This window comes from Bombina bombina, chromosome 5 (genome assembly GCF_027579735.1).
Source record: "Bombina bombina isolate aBomBom1 chromosome 5, aBomBom1.pri, whole genome shotgun sequence".
NCBI lineage: Eukaryota > Metazoa > Chordata > Amphibia > Anura > Bombinatoridae > Bombina > Bombina bombina.
In genome coordinates, this window is record NC_069503.1 from 385,886,215 (window position 1) to 385,902,864 (window position 16,650).

The 16,650-nt window shown below is 36.8% G+C and overlaps 1 protein-coding gene across 1 annotated transcript in view; it reads left to right on the forward strand.

Moving 5' to 3' along the window:
* The window catches only part of KCNH8 (potassium voltage-gated channel subfamily H member 8), a 484,148-nt gene that overhangs the window by 325,795 nt on the left and 141,703 nt on the right, over window positions 1-16,650 (forward strand). The window contains 1 exon segment of the mRNA XM_053715735.1: window positions 13,692-13,702. Coding sequence (XP_053571710.1) covers window positions 13,692-13,702 — 11 coding nt within the window.

Here is a 16,650-nt window from a genome sequence, read left to right on the forward strand (position 1 = left end):
AGGTACAATAGTTATTAAATAGTTAAGAACTATTTAATAGTTACCTAGTTAAAATAATAACAAATTTACCCTGTAAAATAAATCCTAACCTAAGATATAATTTAAACCTAACACTACCCTATCAATAAAATAATTAAATAAACTACCTACAATTACCTACAATTAACCTAACACTACACTATCAATAAATTAATTAACTCAATTCATACAAATAAATACAATTAAATAAACTAGCTAAAGTACAAAAAATAAAAAAAGAACTAAGTTACAGAAAATAAAAAAAATATTTACAAACATAAGAAAAATATTACAACAATTTTAAACTAATTACACCTACTCTAAGCCCCCTAATAAAATAACAAAGCCCCCCAAAATAAAAAATTCCCTACCCTATTCTAAATTAAAAAAGTTACAAGCTCTTTTACCTTACCAGCCCTGAACAGGGCCCTTTGCGGGGCATGCCCCAAGAATTTCAGCTCTTTTGCCTGTAAAAAAAAACCATACAATACCCCCCCCCAACATTACAACCCACCACCCACAGACCCCGAATCGAACCCAAACCCCCCTTAATAAACCTAACCACTAACCCCTGAAGATCTTCCTACCTGGTCTTCACCATCCAGGTATCACCGATCCGTCCTGGCTCCAAGATCTTCATCCAACCCAAGCGGGGGTTGGCGATCCATAATCCGGTCCAGAAGAGGCTCCAAAGTCTTCCTCCTATCCGGCAAGAAGAGGACATCTGGACCGGCAAACATCTTCTCCAAGCGGCATCTTCGATCTTCTTCCATCCGGAGCGAAGCGGCTGGATCCTGAAGACATCCAGCGCGGAACATCACGGACCGACGACTGAACGACGAATGACTGTTCCTTTAAGGGGACGTCATCCAAGATGGCGTCCCTCGAATTCCGATTGGCTGATAGGATTCTATCAGCCAATCGGAATTAAGGTAGGAATTTTCTGATTGGCTGATGGAATCAGCCAATCAGAATCTAGTTCAATCGATTGGCCGATCCAATCAGCCAATCAGATTGAGCTCCGCATTCTATTGGCTGATCGGAACAGCCAATAGAATGCGAGCTCAATCTGATTGGCTGATTGGATCAGCCAATCGGATTGAACTTGATTCTGATTGGCTGATTCCATCAGCCAATCAGAAAATTCCTACCTTAATTCCGATTGGCTGATAGAATCCTATCAGCAATCAGAATTCGAGGGACGCCATCTTGGATGACGTCCCTTAAAGGAACAGTCATTCGTCGTTCAGTCGTCGGTCCGGATGGATGTTCCCGCGCTGGATGTCTTCAGGATCCTGCCGCTTCGCTCCGGATGGAAGAAGATCGAAGATGCCGCTTGGAGAAGATGTTTTGCCGGTCCGGATGTCCTCTTCTTGCCGGATAGGAGGAAGACTTTGGAGCCTCTTCTGGACCGGATTATGGATCGCCAACCCCCGCTTGGGTTGGATGAAGATCTTGGAGCCAGGACGGAATCGGTGATACCTGGTATGGTGAAGACAAGGTAGGAAGATCTTCAGGGGATTAGTGTTAGGTTTATTTAAGGGGGGTTTGGGTTAGATTAGGGGTATGTGGGTGGTGGGTTGTAATGTTGGGGGGGGTATTGTATGTTTTTTTTTTACAGGCAAAAGAGCTGAAAATCTTGGGGCATGCCCCGCAAAGGGCCCTGTTCAGGGCTGGTAAGGTAAAAGAGCTTGTAACTTTTTTAATTTGAATAGGGTAGGGAATTTTTTTATTTTGGGGGGCTTTGTTATTTTATTAGGGGGCTTAGAGTAGGTGTAATTAGTTTAAAAATTGTTGTAATATTTTTCTTATGTTTTGTAAATATTTTTTTATTTTCTGTAACTTAGTTCTTTTTTATTTTTTGTACTTTAGCTAGTTTATTTAATTGTATTTATTTGTATGAATTGTGTTTAATTAATTTATTGATAGTGTAGTGTTAGGTTAATTGTAGGTAATTGTAGGTAGTTTATTTAATTATTTTATTGATAGGGTAGTGTTAGGTTTAATTATATCTTAGGTTAGGATTTATTTTACAGGTAAATTTGTTATTATTTTAACTAGGTAACTATTAAATAGTTCTTAACTATTTTAATAGTTATTGTACCTGGTTAAAATAATTACAAAGTTGCCTGTAAAATAAATATTAATCCCTAAAATAGCTATAATATAATTATAATTTATATTGTAGCTATATTAGGACTTTATTTTACAGGTAAGTATTTAGCTTTAAATAGAATAATTTATTTAATAAGAGTTAATTTATTTCGTTAGATGTTAAATTATATTTAACTTAGGGGGGTGTTAGTGTTAGGGTTGACTTAGCTTTAGGGGTTAATACATTTATTAGAATAGCGGTGAGGTCCCGCTCGGCAGATTAGGGGTTAATAATTGAAGGTAGCTGTCGGCGATGTTAGGGAGGGCAGATTAGGGGTTAATACTATTTATGATAGGGTTAGTGATGCGGATTAGGGGTTAATAACTTTATTATAGTAGCGCTCAGGTCCGCTCGGCAGATTAGGGGTTAATAAGTGTAGGCAGGTGTCGGCGACGTTGAGGGGGGCAGATTAGGGGTTAATAAATATAATATAGGGGTCGGCGATGTTAGGGCAGCAGATTAGGGGTACATAGGGAGAACGTAGGTTGCGGCGGTTTACGGAGCGGCAGATTAGGGGTTAAAAAAAATATGCAGGGGTCAGCGATAGCGGGGGCGGCAGATTAGGGGTTAATAAGTGTAAGGGTAGGGGTGTTTAGACTCGGGGTACATGTTAGAGTGTTAGGTGCAGACGTAGGAAGTGTTTCCCCATAGGAAACAATGGGGCTGCGTTAGGAGCTGAACGCTGCTTTTTTGCAGGTGTTAGGTTTTTTTTCAGCTCAAACAGTCCCATTGTTTCCTATGGGAGAATCGTGCACGAGCACGTTTTTTGAGGCCGGCCGCGTCCGTAAGCACTCTGGTATCGAGAGTTGCATTTGCGGTAAAAAATTCTCTACGCTCCCTTTTTTGGAGCCTAACGCAGCATTTGTTTGAACTCTCGATACCAGAGTTAATTTTATGGTGTCGGCCAGAAAAAGCCCGCGGAGCGTTAACAGCCCTTTTACCGCCCGAACTCCAAATCTAGGACTAATAGATTAATCAATGCAGCAATACTAAATACAATATAGCCTACTTTTCCCCATGCAATTTCTAATATATATTACAGTAACTTCAAATCAATTTGTGAATATTAATGCCTAACCCTTTTTCTCAATAAGGAAAGTTACTTGATGCCAAATATAATTATTGTCTAAAATACCCTGGTCCTATGTAAAATTAAATTATAAATATAAAATACACTTTTTAAACACAGCTTCAATTATTATACTATTGCTATAAAGAGCATTAGCTTCAAACTATTAATTATCTTTCCTTTTTATACGTTACCAGTTAGCAGTTTAAACAATGTTTGAGAGTTCCAACACACAAGAGTTCTTCACTCAAGTCATATAAGGAGGTATCCACAATTTAGAAATGAATTGAGCCCAATAATCTATTTTGCAGAAAGAGGGTTCCAACAGGCCTTTGTCTTACAAGACCTGTGTTTGCACACTAGTGTCATGTAAGCAAAAAAGTGACTCAGGCAGCAGGAATCAGTCAAGTCAGCCAGGAAGGGCCAAGAACTAAGGGCCCCTTTTTCCCATGTGCCAAAGAGTTTTTGTTAGTGACAAACTCCTCCTCCATTACTAGAATCATTCAATGAGGGACACTCTGAGTCTGAACTAATCTCTCCATAGGCCACTGATAATTAAATTCTCCATAATAAAATACCTGGGCTGCATTTTTTCGATCGACTACTGGGGGGAAGTTCCTTGAATGGAGTTCTTTATTATTAAATATATTTAATGCTACTCCAAATACAGAAGTGTACATTTCCTTTTATATATTTTTTATAAAGTGTCTATTTAAACACACTATGATTTCCTTGCTTTAAAAAACAATGTAGGTCATTTTCATGTTTGATTTAATTTGATTGAAGGTTAAGTAATTATAATGTAATATTTAAGTTGTTATACTATATTTAATAGCAGTTTCAGAAATGTAAAATAATATCAATGTATATTGTTCCACTTTCTAGTCATTTTTATATCACATACATACATGTAATTAGAAGTTGAATTCTGAGGGAACTAATTATTTATATATATATTTATATTTTGGGTTTTTTATTCCATTTAATATAAATATATTCCATATCCTGAGGACATTACTTTTAATACTGAGTACATAAAAACATATGTATGATATAAATAATGCATTACATTAGTATAGGTATGTGTCAGTCATATTTTAGAAACCTTAATATTTTTTCCTAAATATAATTTGTTTAACATTTTAAATATCTCCAATACAGCTATTTATTTAATTCACATCATAGTTGTGCTAGGCATTAGACATTTTTCCCTAGACTTACATATATTGTTTTTTCATAGGCTGGCATTATGAGCTAGTAACTTTTCCAGACTTATGTGTGGATTCAGACCTTCAAAGGGATCTCTGTTCCATCATTTGTTTTTCATATGCCTGTGTTAATTACTTTATCCTAAAGATTTTTGCTATACTTCAATTACTGACCACTGCAGAAAGTCTTGTCACCACAGGGGGTCGTTATATATTAGGAAGTTTTTCAGGGCAGCTTTAAGTTAGAGATATTAATCTGAGAAGACCATATAACCAAAGACTCTTTTGAAGTGACCTCCTGGTCATCTGAGCAAACATACTTTCTTTTTCTGTACTTTGAAATGTTAGATCTGTGATATGTCTTTATATACAGTATATATACAGTATATAACAAAGTCACTCACCTTTTAAGTGTAATGCTGTTGTCATTTAATTTTCCTTTCAAGCTTTGTGATGTGAAGGTATCCAGCTATTGGCTAGACAAGCGCTGCAGTAAAAAAACGTATTAGTGGAAAGTATTTCTCCTTCACTTTGTTTTTTTACTGACTTCTCAAGGTCAACTCGGTTACATGCTTGTCCCTAATTAGCTTTATTAAATAACAACTGAAAAACGCTGTACCTTATAATAGCTTTATGTTTTTGTAGCCTTTATGTCTGTGGATTAAAGCCATAATTGGCTCGCCCAAATAAGGCAAATGTTGGGTGTAGTTTGGTTATTTAAAACGAATTGCAGTAAAGAGGATGTTAATTTGTTATAAACATGTTGAGACTGGATGTGTATTGTCCCTTAAAAGATCATTGTGCTCAATTTTTATTATCTCACATATTAAGAATTGTTGTTTAAAAAGGTAGATAATCCCTTTATTACCCATTCCTCAATTTTGCATAACCAACACAGTTATAATAATATACTTTTTACCTCTGTGATTACCTTATATCTATGCCTCTGCAAACTGCCCCCTTATTTCAGTTCTTTTGACAGACTTGCATTTTTAGCCAATCATTGCCGACTCCTAGGAGCTTCACGTGCCTGAGCTCAATGTTATCTATATGAAACACATGAACTAACGCCCTCTAGTGGTGAAAAACTGTCAAAATGCTTTCAGATTAGAGGCAGTCTTTAAGGTCTAAGAAATTTGCACATGAACCTCCTAGATTTAGCTTTCAACTAAGAATACCAAGTGAACAAAGCAAAATTGGTAATAAAAGTAAATTGGAAAGTTGTTTAAAATTACATGCCCTATTTAAATCATGAAACATATTTTTTTTTACTTTACTGTCCCTTTAAAGGGACATTAAACAATAAATAAATGCTAGATAGAATGATCTATTCAAAGAAAACATTAATCTGAGAATAACATGTAGATGTATTTTTTAATATTTCATTTTCTGTTTAAATAGTGACAAAATAAAGTAAAGTTTCAGTGTCTTTGCAACTTAGGTTACCTTCTCTGCTGTGGCCAATTAGAGACAGTTATATATAGGTCACTAGACTGTGCATTAGGGACACAGTTATAAATAGGTCACTAGAGCGTGCAGCCAATGTTTGTGTGGAATAGAACAATGTTCTGCACTTTAATTTCTAACAAGAACTGAAAAGTTCACAATTTCAGAATGGAATTACAGGAAAAGGGGACACAATAAATTATGAAAGTATATTGTAGAGTTTATATATATATATATATAAAATGTATCTAGTTGAAGTAAAAATTGACTACATTTAAATTAAAACTAGTAAGCAGTATCATTCATGTATTTTATGGTCATGACTATTGACTATATTTTCTATAATGCTCATTGGCAAATGGGCACTTCCTACTAAAGGCAGGAAGAAAGACACCTGACATCAGCAATGTGTACGGTCTGGCGAGTATAAACTCTAAGCCTCTCTGTTCTTCAATTAAATCCTATACAACAGACTGCCCTAAGGATAACTGCGGAAACTGTGGTGGGGAAGAGCCACTATTTTCAGCCTGCGATTTGAGAAACATGGAGTCTCATGGGGGGCTATCTGTAAAATTCCACTACAGTATTTGCCGGGCTGGAGTTGGATAGACATGGGACCTGAAAAATACAGAATACAAAGGACCATAGTAGTCATGTCTTGCAGATACGTTAGGACTTATAGCTCCTTTATAACTCTGGAAGTCTCTTTGCATGACAGTATATCGGTTTTAAGATATATGAAGGCTTGCTCGCCTGATGAACTTGTCTTCTCAATACTGCAATTAATAATTATTCATCTAATGCTTATTCACAGGGCGTTCTCATAGTTTGTTAAAGGCTGTCTGTGTTTTCTAAACAATAGCAGATACCTACATTTATACTATATGTCTGTTATAAACATGTTCTACTCATGTACACAGGTGCTTGACTGTAGTTCGCTCCTTATCCTTCTCTCTTTATAAGTTAAAAGTTATAACTCACAAGGTTAACCTTTACCCTGCACTATTATATTTTCTGCAGAATACTGTAATTGATGTTTTAGGCTGACTTTTATTACACTTTATTCAGCGTGTTATCCTATTTCCATTTTCTAGATATTGGCACGGTTTTACTTAAGATACTTTTATTATAACATTTTGGTACTCACGGAAGCTATATGATTCTGCCTAATTAACAAGCTCTTCCTCTACATTGTCCTATATAGAGTGGCACCAGGCAGTATTATACTAGCACTATACATAACTGGATGGTTGTAGATTTCTAAATAGTATGACTCCAATCTGATGCATTGGCATACTGAAACGGTGCCTATCTCCAGCCTAGGATATGAATTCATTGATGAATATATTGTTTGCAAGATATTGCCATATCAACCCCTATATTAGGATTTAGCCTTTTCGCTAGCTATACCCCATATTAATTATATGCAGGTTTTTCTAATAATTAGCATAACTCTTTTTAATGGCTAAGTTGTTGCTTACGGTTATGATATGTATCCTCTGTATGCCTCATTAACGTATTTATACTATATACTTGTATAACTAGGCTCTATATTTCCATTTCATTTAATTGAGACAGCTTCAGTCCCCTACAGAGGGTTGCTAATTTAACATTTTAACCTATATTTCACTATGAGCTTATGTTTATGCATAGCTCTCACATAGTAAGCCAGGGTACATCCATAATACGGTTCCCATCCATGCATTCGGTACCCATATCTTCTACTATTTTATATTATACTCCTTTTAGTGTATCATATAACCCCTACTGTGCTACCCAATACCGGGTTGCTAGCAGTTCTCAGGATGTACCCACAACTAGATTGCCAAATTGCCTAGCATTATAATTCATTTCATTTATTAACTCTCTAACTAATATAACATCTTGGGCGAATATGGTTCCCAAAACATAAGATATATGATAAAATAATTGCCTAAGATCTGGGGGTAAATTGCTATAATACTTTTAGGCTATTGTGTTCCAGTTTTTTCATATGGGATGCCCATAGTGCAAATTATATTACTTCATAGTACTACATGGCCCATGGATGTCTATCCATAACTACTATCTATTTCACTCACCATTTCAATATCAGTTCCACCCCCCCATGTATGCTCTCAAAGGCTTAGTCATTGTGGTTTGGATGTCTTTTCACTTGAAGCGTCAATATTACTACTTAAGAGATCTAGGTATTATGTTACTTAATTGCACAACATTCTCTAGAGCCAACTCAGAAACCTCCGCTCCCCCCCCCCTCCTCCTTCCATACTCCAAGCGGTGCTTACCCGCTGTTTCCCTCCAACTACTATAAAGCCCAAAAGTGGCTGTCCTTCAGACTAACATATATGATTCAATTAACTCACCTAAAACGGTCCATAAATGGCCTGCCAATTAGTCTGCCAATTAAGATAAAAATATTATAAAACAGAGGTTTGAGAAGCCTTGCTATTACTATACATGGATATCTGTATACATTGTCTTACTACTGTTATTGTTTCCTTTATATTGACATGTTTATCCCTGACTTTATAAGGCATTCATTGTATGATGTTTGTACAGCAAAACTGTTACACAAAACTCATAACTAGACTGTTACAAAGTACACTAACACCGATAAACTACCTATAAATCCCTAAACCTAGGCCCTCCCACATTGCAAACACTATTTAAATATTAACCCCTAATCTGCCACCCGCCCACATCGCCCCTACTATACTAAAGTTATTAACCCCTATTATGCCGCTCGCCGACACTGCTGCCACTATAATTAACCTATTAAACCCTAAACCGCAAGCCCCCCACAATGAAATATACTAAATTAAACTATTAACCCCTAAACTGAAAGCCTCCACATCGCAATAAACTAATTTAAACTAGTAACCCCTAAACTTAACGCTACCCTAACTTTATATTAAAATTGCAATTTCCCTAACTTAAATTAAATTAAAACTTACCTGTCAAATTAAAAAACTAAGTTTAAACTAACAATTAAACTAATATAACTATTAAACTAAAATTAAACTAACTACCAATTAAAGAAAACTAAAATACACGTTAAAAAAATCCTAACACTACTAAAAAAATTACAAAGTATCTAATTACAAAAATTTAAAAATACTAAATTACAAAACATATCAAACACTAAATTATGAAAAATAACAAATGAAATGATAAAAAAAAGAATTATGCCTAATCTAATAGCCCTATAAAAATTAAAAAGCCCACCCAAAATAAAAAAAAAAAACCCTAGCCTACAATAAACTACTAATAGCCCTTAAAATGGCCTTTTGTGGTGCATTGCCCCAAAGAAATCAGCTCTTTAACCTGTAAAAATAACACAAAGAGCCCCAACAGTAAAACCCAACACCCAACCAACCCCCCAAAATAATAAACCTAACTTTAACAAAAACCTAAGCTGCCCATTACCCTGAAAAGGGCATTTGTATGGGCATTACCCTTAAAATGGCATTCAGCTCTTTTGCTTGCCCTGAAAAAGGCATTCAGCTCTTTTAAGAAAAGCCCAAACCCTAAACTAAAAAAAAACCCACCCAAAAAAGTTTTAAAAATCCTAACACTAACCCCCGACGATCCACTTACAGTTCCTGAAGTCCGGCCATCTAGGTGGCAAGAGGTCTTCATCCATGCGGCAAGGTCTGCGATGTTCGATCCGCCCCCTATTCGTCATCATTGAGTAAAACGTTGACCCTGTACCTCACAGTCAGCAGACACATTCCAGCCAATCAGCAGCAGACCCTCCCTCCCAGACCCTCCTACCTCCTGGACAGCATTCATTTTAGATTCATTTGGAAGCTGCATTCTTAGTGAGAGGAGGGACAATGTAGCTGCTGCTGATTTAATAGGGAAATCGATAGCTAGGCTAGTGTATTCAGTGTTCACTACAGTCCTGAAGGACTCATCTGATCTCTGCTGTAAGGACAGCACCCCAAAAAGCCCTTTTTAGGTCTAGAACATCAGTCTGCTTTTTTTTTCTAATTGCAGTTGCCTGCCTGCCAGCGTGTGTGTCAGGCTCACAGCGTATACTGTGCCCACTTGCCCAGTGCCACCACTCATATCTGGTGTAACAGTAGTGTACATTTAAAAAAAAAAAAACACTTTTTTGAGTGTGAAATAATAGCAGTCAGTTTCCTCCAGTGTCACACCAGTGCAACTCATATCTGGTGTAACAGTAGTGTACATTAACCCCTTAATGACCACAGCACTTTTCCATTTTCTGTCCGTTTGGGACCAAGGCTATTTTTACATTTCTGCGGTTTTTGTGTTTAGCTGTAATTTTTCTCTTACTCGTTTACTGTACCCACACATATTATATACTGTTTTTCTCGCCATTTAATGGACTTTAATGGACTTTCTAAAGGTACCATTATTTTCATCATATCCTATAATTTACTATAAAAAAAAACTATAAAATATGAGGAAAAAAATGGAAAAAAACACACTTTTTCTAACTTTGACCCCCAAAATCTGTTACTCATCTACAACCACCAAAAAACACCCATGCTAAATAGTTTCTAAATTTGTCCTGAGTTTAGAAATACCCAATGTTTACATGTTCTTTGCTTTTTTGCAAGTTATAGGGCCATAAATATATTGGAACACTGATATCTGTCAGGAATCCCTGAATATCCCTTGACATGTATATATTTTTTTTTAGAAGACATCCCAAAATATTTATCTAGGCCCATTTTGGTATATTTCATGCCACCATTTCACCACCAAATGCGATCAAATAAAAAAAATTGTTCACTTTTTTCACAATTTTTTAACAAACTTTAGGTTTCTCACTGAAATTATTTACAAATAGCTTGTGCAATTATGGCATAAATGGTTGTACATTTTTCTCTGTGATCCTCTTTGTTCAGAAATAGCAGACATATATGGCTTTGACGTTGCTTTTTGATAATTAGAAGGCCGCTAAATGCCACTGCGCACCACACGCGTATTATGTCCAGCAGTGAAGGGGTTAATTAGGGAGCATGAAGGGAGCTTTTTGGGGTAATTTTAGATTTAGTGTAGTGTAGTAGACAACCCAAAGTATTGATCTAGGCCCATCTTGGTATATTTAATGCCACCATTTCACCGCCAAATGCGATCAAATAAAAAAAAACGTTACATTTTTCCAAATTTTATTATGGCACAAATGGTTGTAAATGCTTCTCTGGGATCCCTTTTTTTCAGAAATAGCAGACATATATGGCTTTGGCATTGCTTTTTGGTAATTAGAAGGCCGCTAAATGCCGCTGCGCACCACTTGTGTATTATGCTCAGCAGTGCAAGGGTTAATTAGGGAGCTTGTAGGGAGTTTGTAGGGTTAATTTTAGCTTTAGTGTAGTGTAGTAGACAACCCCAAGTATTGATCTAGGCCCATTTTGGTATATTTCATGCCACCATTTCACCGCCAAATGCGATCAAATAAAAAAAAAATAGTCAACTTTTTCACAAACTTTAGGTTTCTCACTGAAATTATTTATAAACAGCTTGTGCAATTATGGCACAAATGGTTGTAAATGCTTCTCTGGGATCCCCTTTGTTCAGAAATAGCAGACATATATGGCTTTGGCGTTGCTTTTTGGTAGTTAGAAGGCCACTAAATGCAACTGCGCACAGCACATGAATTATGCCCAGCAGTGAAGGGGTTAATTAGGTAGCTTGTAGGGAGCTTGCAGGGTTAATTTTAGCTTTAGTGTAGAGATCAGCTTCCCACCTGACACATCAGACCCCCTGATCCCTCCCAAAGAGCTCTCTTCCCTCCCCCACCCCACAATTGTCCCCGCCATCTTAAGTACTGGCAGAAAGTATGCCAGTACTAAAATAAATAGTATCTTTTTTATATATATATATATATATTTAGCATATTTACATATGCTGTTGTGTAGGATAACCCCCTTAGCCCCCAACCGCCCTGATCCCCCCCAAAACAGCTTCCTAACCCTCCCCCTCTGCCTTATTGGGGGCCATATTGGGTACTGGCAGCTGTCTGCAGCTGTCTGCAACTAAAATGTTTTTTTTTTTATTTTTATTTAATTTTTCTGCAGTGTAGCTTCCTTCCCCCCCCAAGACCAATCCCCCAACCGCTCCCAGATCACTTAGATTTCCAAGTACTAAATATTTTGCACCCCTTTCTCCCACTTATAAAAACATTTTTTTCTGTAGTGTAGCGGTTCCCACCTGCTCCCTCCCCGTGCACACGCCCACCCACCTCCTCCCATGCACGCATGCGCCCCTGGCGATCCCGCCCCCGATCCCGCCCCCCTCTCTGACAAGGACCGCATCGATGGCCGCCCACCGCCTCCCACTTCAGCTCCCACCCACCAACGAATGCGGCCATCGATGCCCGGTGCAGAGAGGGCTACAGAGTGGCTCTCTCTGCACCGGAGGGGTAAAATTTGTTATTGCAGGATGCCTCGATATTGAGGCATCCTGCAATAACCGGAAAGCAGCTGGAAGCAATCAGGATCGCTTCCAGCTGCTTTTCAAACCGAGGACGTACGCCATACTTCCTCAGGCGTTAACTGTATTTTTTCTGAGGACGTATGTTGTACGTCCTCGGTCATTAAGGGGTTAAAAAAAAACTAGAAATTTGACTTTGAAATAATAGCAGTCAGTTTCCTTCACACGTGTGCGTTTCAGGGCCTGCCAGGGCACAGTGTCACACCAGTGCAACTCATATCTGGTGTAACAGTAGTGTACATTTAAAAAAAAAATACAATTTTGACTGTAATAGATTGAATAGCAGTTAGTTGTCTTCAAGCGTGTGTGTCAGGCCTACAGTGTCTACTCTGCCAACTTCTGCCAGTGCACAGTGCCACTCATATCTGTTGTCACAGTAGCTTGCACGCATAGTACCACTAATCAAAAAAAAAATGACAGGCAGAGGCAGGCCACCTCACAGGGGCCATCGTGGTCGTGGTGCTGTGATTCCCTTTGGCCCTAGAATAATGCAGTGTGGTGCGTTAAATGGGGAGTTTGGTCTGTCACTGTGAAGAGGGAGTAACCCTTACACTACCTGAGCGATACAACATCATACCTGATGTTTTAAAGCACGTTATTCCAAACAATTTAGGAATGTTAGGTGATTTATGCCCTTTATGGATTAAAACCAGACTCTGCATCAACTATGTAATTTTCCATGGGAGTTTTGCCATGGATCCCCCTCCGGCATGCCACAGTCCAGGTGTTAGTCCCCTTGAAACAACTTTTCCATCACTATTGTGGCCAGAAAGAGTCCCTGTGGGTTTTAAAATTCGCCTGCCTATTGAAGTCTATGGCGGTTCACCCAGTTCGCCGGTGCGCGAACATTTGCGTAAGTTTGTGTTTGCCATTCGCGAACGCAAAATTTTAGGTTTGCGACATCACTAGTCTTCATCCATCCAGGCGGCGTCTTCTATCTTCATCCCAGTGGCATGGAGCAGGTCCATCCTGAAGACATCCGGTGCGGAGCATCCTCTTTTCAAAATGGTGTCCCTTGCATTCCTTTTGGCTGATTTGATTTTGGAAAATCAAATCAGCCAATAGGATAAAAGTTAGTGAAATCCTATTGGCTGTTCAAAACAGCAAATAGGATGAGAGCTTCTGAAATTCTATTGGCTGATTTGAACAGCCAATAGGATTTCAGAAGCTCTCATCCTATTGGCTGTTTTGAACAGCCAATAGAATTTCAGAAGCTCTCATCCTATTGGGTGGTGAGTTTTACTTTTGGGAGCCCTTGGTGTTTTTTTTTTTACAGGTAAAAGAGCAGATTTATTTGGGGCATTGACCCACAAAAGGCCCTTGTAAGGGCCATTGGTAGTTTATTGTAGGCTAGGTTTTTTTATTTTGGGTGGGCTTTTTTTATTTTTATAGGGCTATTAGATTAGATGTAATTCTTTTTTTTTATTTTTGATCATTTTGTTTGTTATTTTTTCATAATTTAGTGTTTGTTATTTTTTGTAATTTAGTATTTTTTATTTTTTGTAATTAGATACTTTGTAATTTTTATAGTATTGTTCGGATTTTTTTAATGCATATTTTAGTTTTCTTTAATTGGTAGTTAGTTTAATTTTAGGTAAGAAAGAAAATGGGTGCCTCATAGTGAAATCCATATGTGTTATATAATAATGAAGGTAAATAGTAAAACTCACAATTTTTGAAGGCACTAGATAGTGCAAACAGGCAGGCTGGCACTTGCAGTAGTCAGCTAACTGGATACTGATCCTGTATCAAGGTAGAGACCAGTTCTCAGGTCACAGGTAAGATCACAGGGAAGTTTGAATCCAAGTATCAAACAACAGGCTGAAGATATGGTGCAGGCAAACCAATTGTGATGTAATGGTTTGTAAAGTTCTCTGTGCAGATAGAGCAAATTCAATCTGAATAATCAGGCAGAAAGACTCCTCCATATATAAATGTTAAAAGACAAGTTTAATGTTGCTGCAACGCGTTTCTCGACCACACAACACGGTCGTTTCATCAGGCTTAAAAATAAGATAAAAATACAAGTAAAAAAGCGCTTTTTTTAAGCTGCCACAATGTGTTTCATTGGTTATCCAGCACTTTCAAATCATCCAATGGACGACGGAGGGTTAAGGTGTCAAGTGTTTAATTTTAGTTTAATAGTTATATTAGTTTAATTGTTAGTTTAAACTTTTTTAATTTGACAGGTAAGTTTTAATTTAAGATAGGGAAATTGTAATTTTAATATAAAGTTAGGGGGCGTTAGGTTTATGGGTTTCTAGTTTAAATTAGTTTATTGCGATGTGGGGGGCTTTCGGTTTAGGGGTTAATAGTTTAATTTAATATATTTTGTTGTGGGGAGCTTGCGGTTTAGGGGTTAATAGGTTTATTATAGTGGTGGCGTTGGCAGGGAGCAGCGGAATAGGGGTTAATGAATTTTCATAGTGGCGGCGATGTCGGGAGCGGCAGATTAGAGGTTAATAACATTATGTCGGTATCGGCGATGTAATTGGCGGCAGATGAGGGGTGTTTAGACGTGGTTTTTATGTTGGGGTGTTAGGTTTAAACTTAATTTTTTTTTCCCCATGGACATCAATGGGGATGCGTTACGGAGCTTTTTATTCCGCGATCGCAGGTGTTAGGTTTTTTCTAACACACACTCCCCATTGATATCTATGGGCAAAGCGTGCACGAGCATGTCAAAACAGCGCTTGTATTTTGTGCGGTATAGAGCTCAACGCAACCATATCGCCCGCAAAAGCCGGCTGTTTGAAAACGTGTAATGGCAGCGCTATGGAGGGTGAAATAATGCAACTTTTGTTGCGTTCGTAAAATACGCTCTATCGTGCATAACTTGTAATCTACCTGATAGTTATTTAGAATTCAATCATTGCCCAATTTAATGCATTCTTTTCCTTTTGATATACAGTATCAGTTTTTTGAAGGTATGTACCTTCCTTTTGATCTTGATCTACTAATTGAAAAGAGCTTGCTCTCTCTACTTTTACTAATTACATTTACAAAAGTGAGATAAGCTTAATTGCCTATTTTGTAAACATTTTATTTATTGTTACTAAATTTAAACTCCAGTCATTTGATTCTTGGTTTTCTCAACCATTCATCAGTAGTTATTGCATGATGTGACTGGGAAATGCTGATTCTGATATATTGTGAAATACTGAATTCTTGCTATGGTGTATTTGAATAAATGATACATTATTTTACCTAGATCCAATATCAGACACAAGTATTTTTTTCTCTAATACATGAGTCTGGAAAATCATACATACATATATTATTTCAGTTTTTAATCATGTTTGTGTCAATATTAATATTCCCTGATTAAAATGAAAAATTACAAATATAAAAATCTGTATCACATGATATGTTTTTAGCTATATGAACACTCGCAGCGTCTCACTGGTAGGTGGCTACAAGTTTCCTTTTTTTAGCCAATTAGTTTTCTGCTCTGATGATAGCAAGTTACTATTAAATGGACAGTTAAGTCAAAATTAAACTTTCGTGTTTTAGATAGATCATGCAATTTTAAATAACTTTCCAATTGACTTCTATTATCAAATATTCTTAGTTCTTTTGGTATCCCTTATTAAAGGGGCAGCTTCCTTGAAAAGAGTTATTGTTTAAAAAGATAGATAATCCATTTATCACCATTACCCAGTTTTGCTTAACCAACACTAGTATATTAATCTACTTTATTACCTCTTTGATTTCCTGTATCTGAGCCAATGCAAACTGTCCATTTAAAAAAAAAAAACATAATTTCACACCCTAACATTTCACAATTTAGGAAAATATATTTTTGAAATTAGCTAAAAATGGTAACCGCAGTAAAAAAAAAATGCAGGCATTATGTACATTTCATAGGAAATGCAAAGATATAATTGCTAATTTATAATAATAGTTTTGAAATATATTTGCATTCATATTTGCTGTATATGTAATGCACCATAGTGGAGCATGTAAAATCAATTAGTCTGCATCAAAAGAGATTTTTGTACCTAATGCTTTTATTCATATCATTTTCATGGTGAACAGGATTCACCTTACTGTTAATATTAAATTAAAAACAAGCAACATTAGTAAATGTTAAAATCCAATTTAGTAATTTACCATTTAAATGACTTACAGTTACCGTGATAGATTCTAATATGCAATTATTCATGTGTCTGCATGTGAAACCTTTAAAGGTTAATCAGCAGAACAACAATAAAATACATTTGTAAGATTTATGCATGAGAGCTCATAACAAAATATTATACAGATTTCATGATCCAACATTCAAC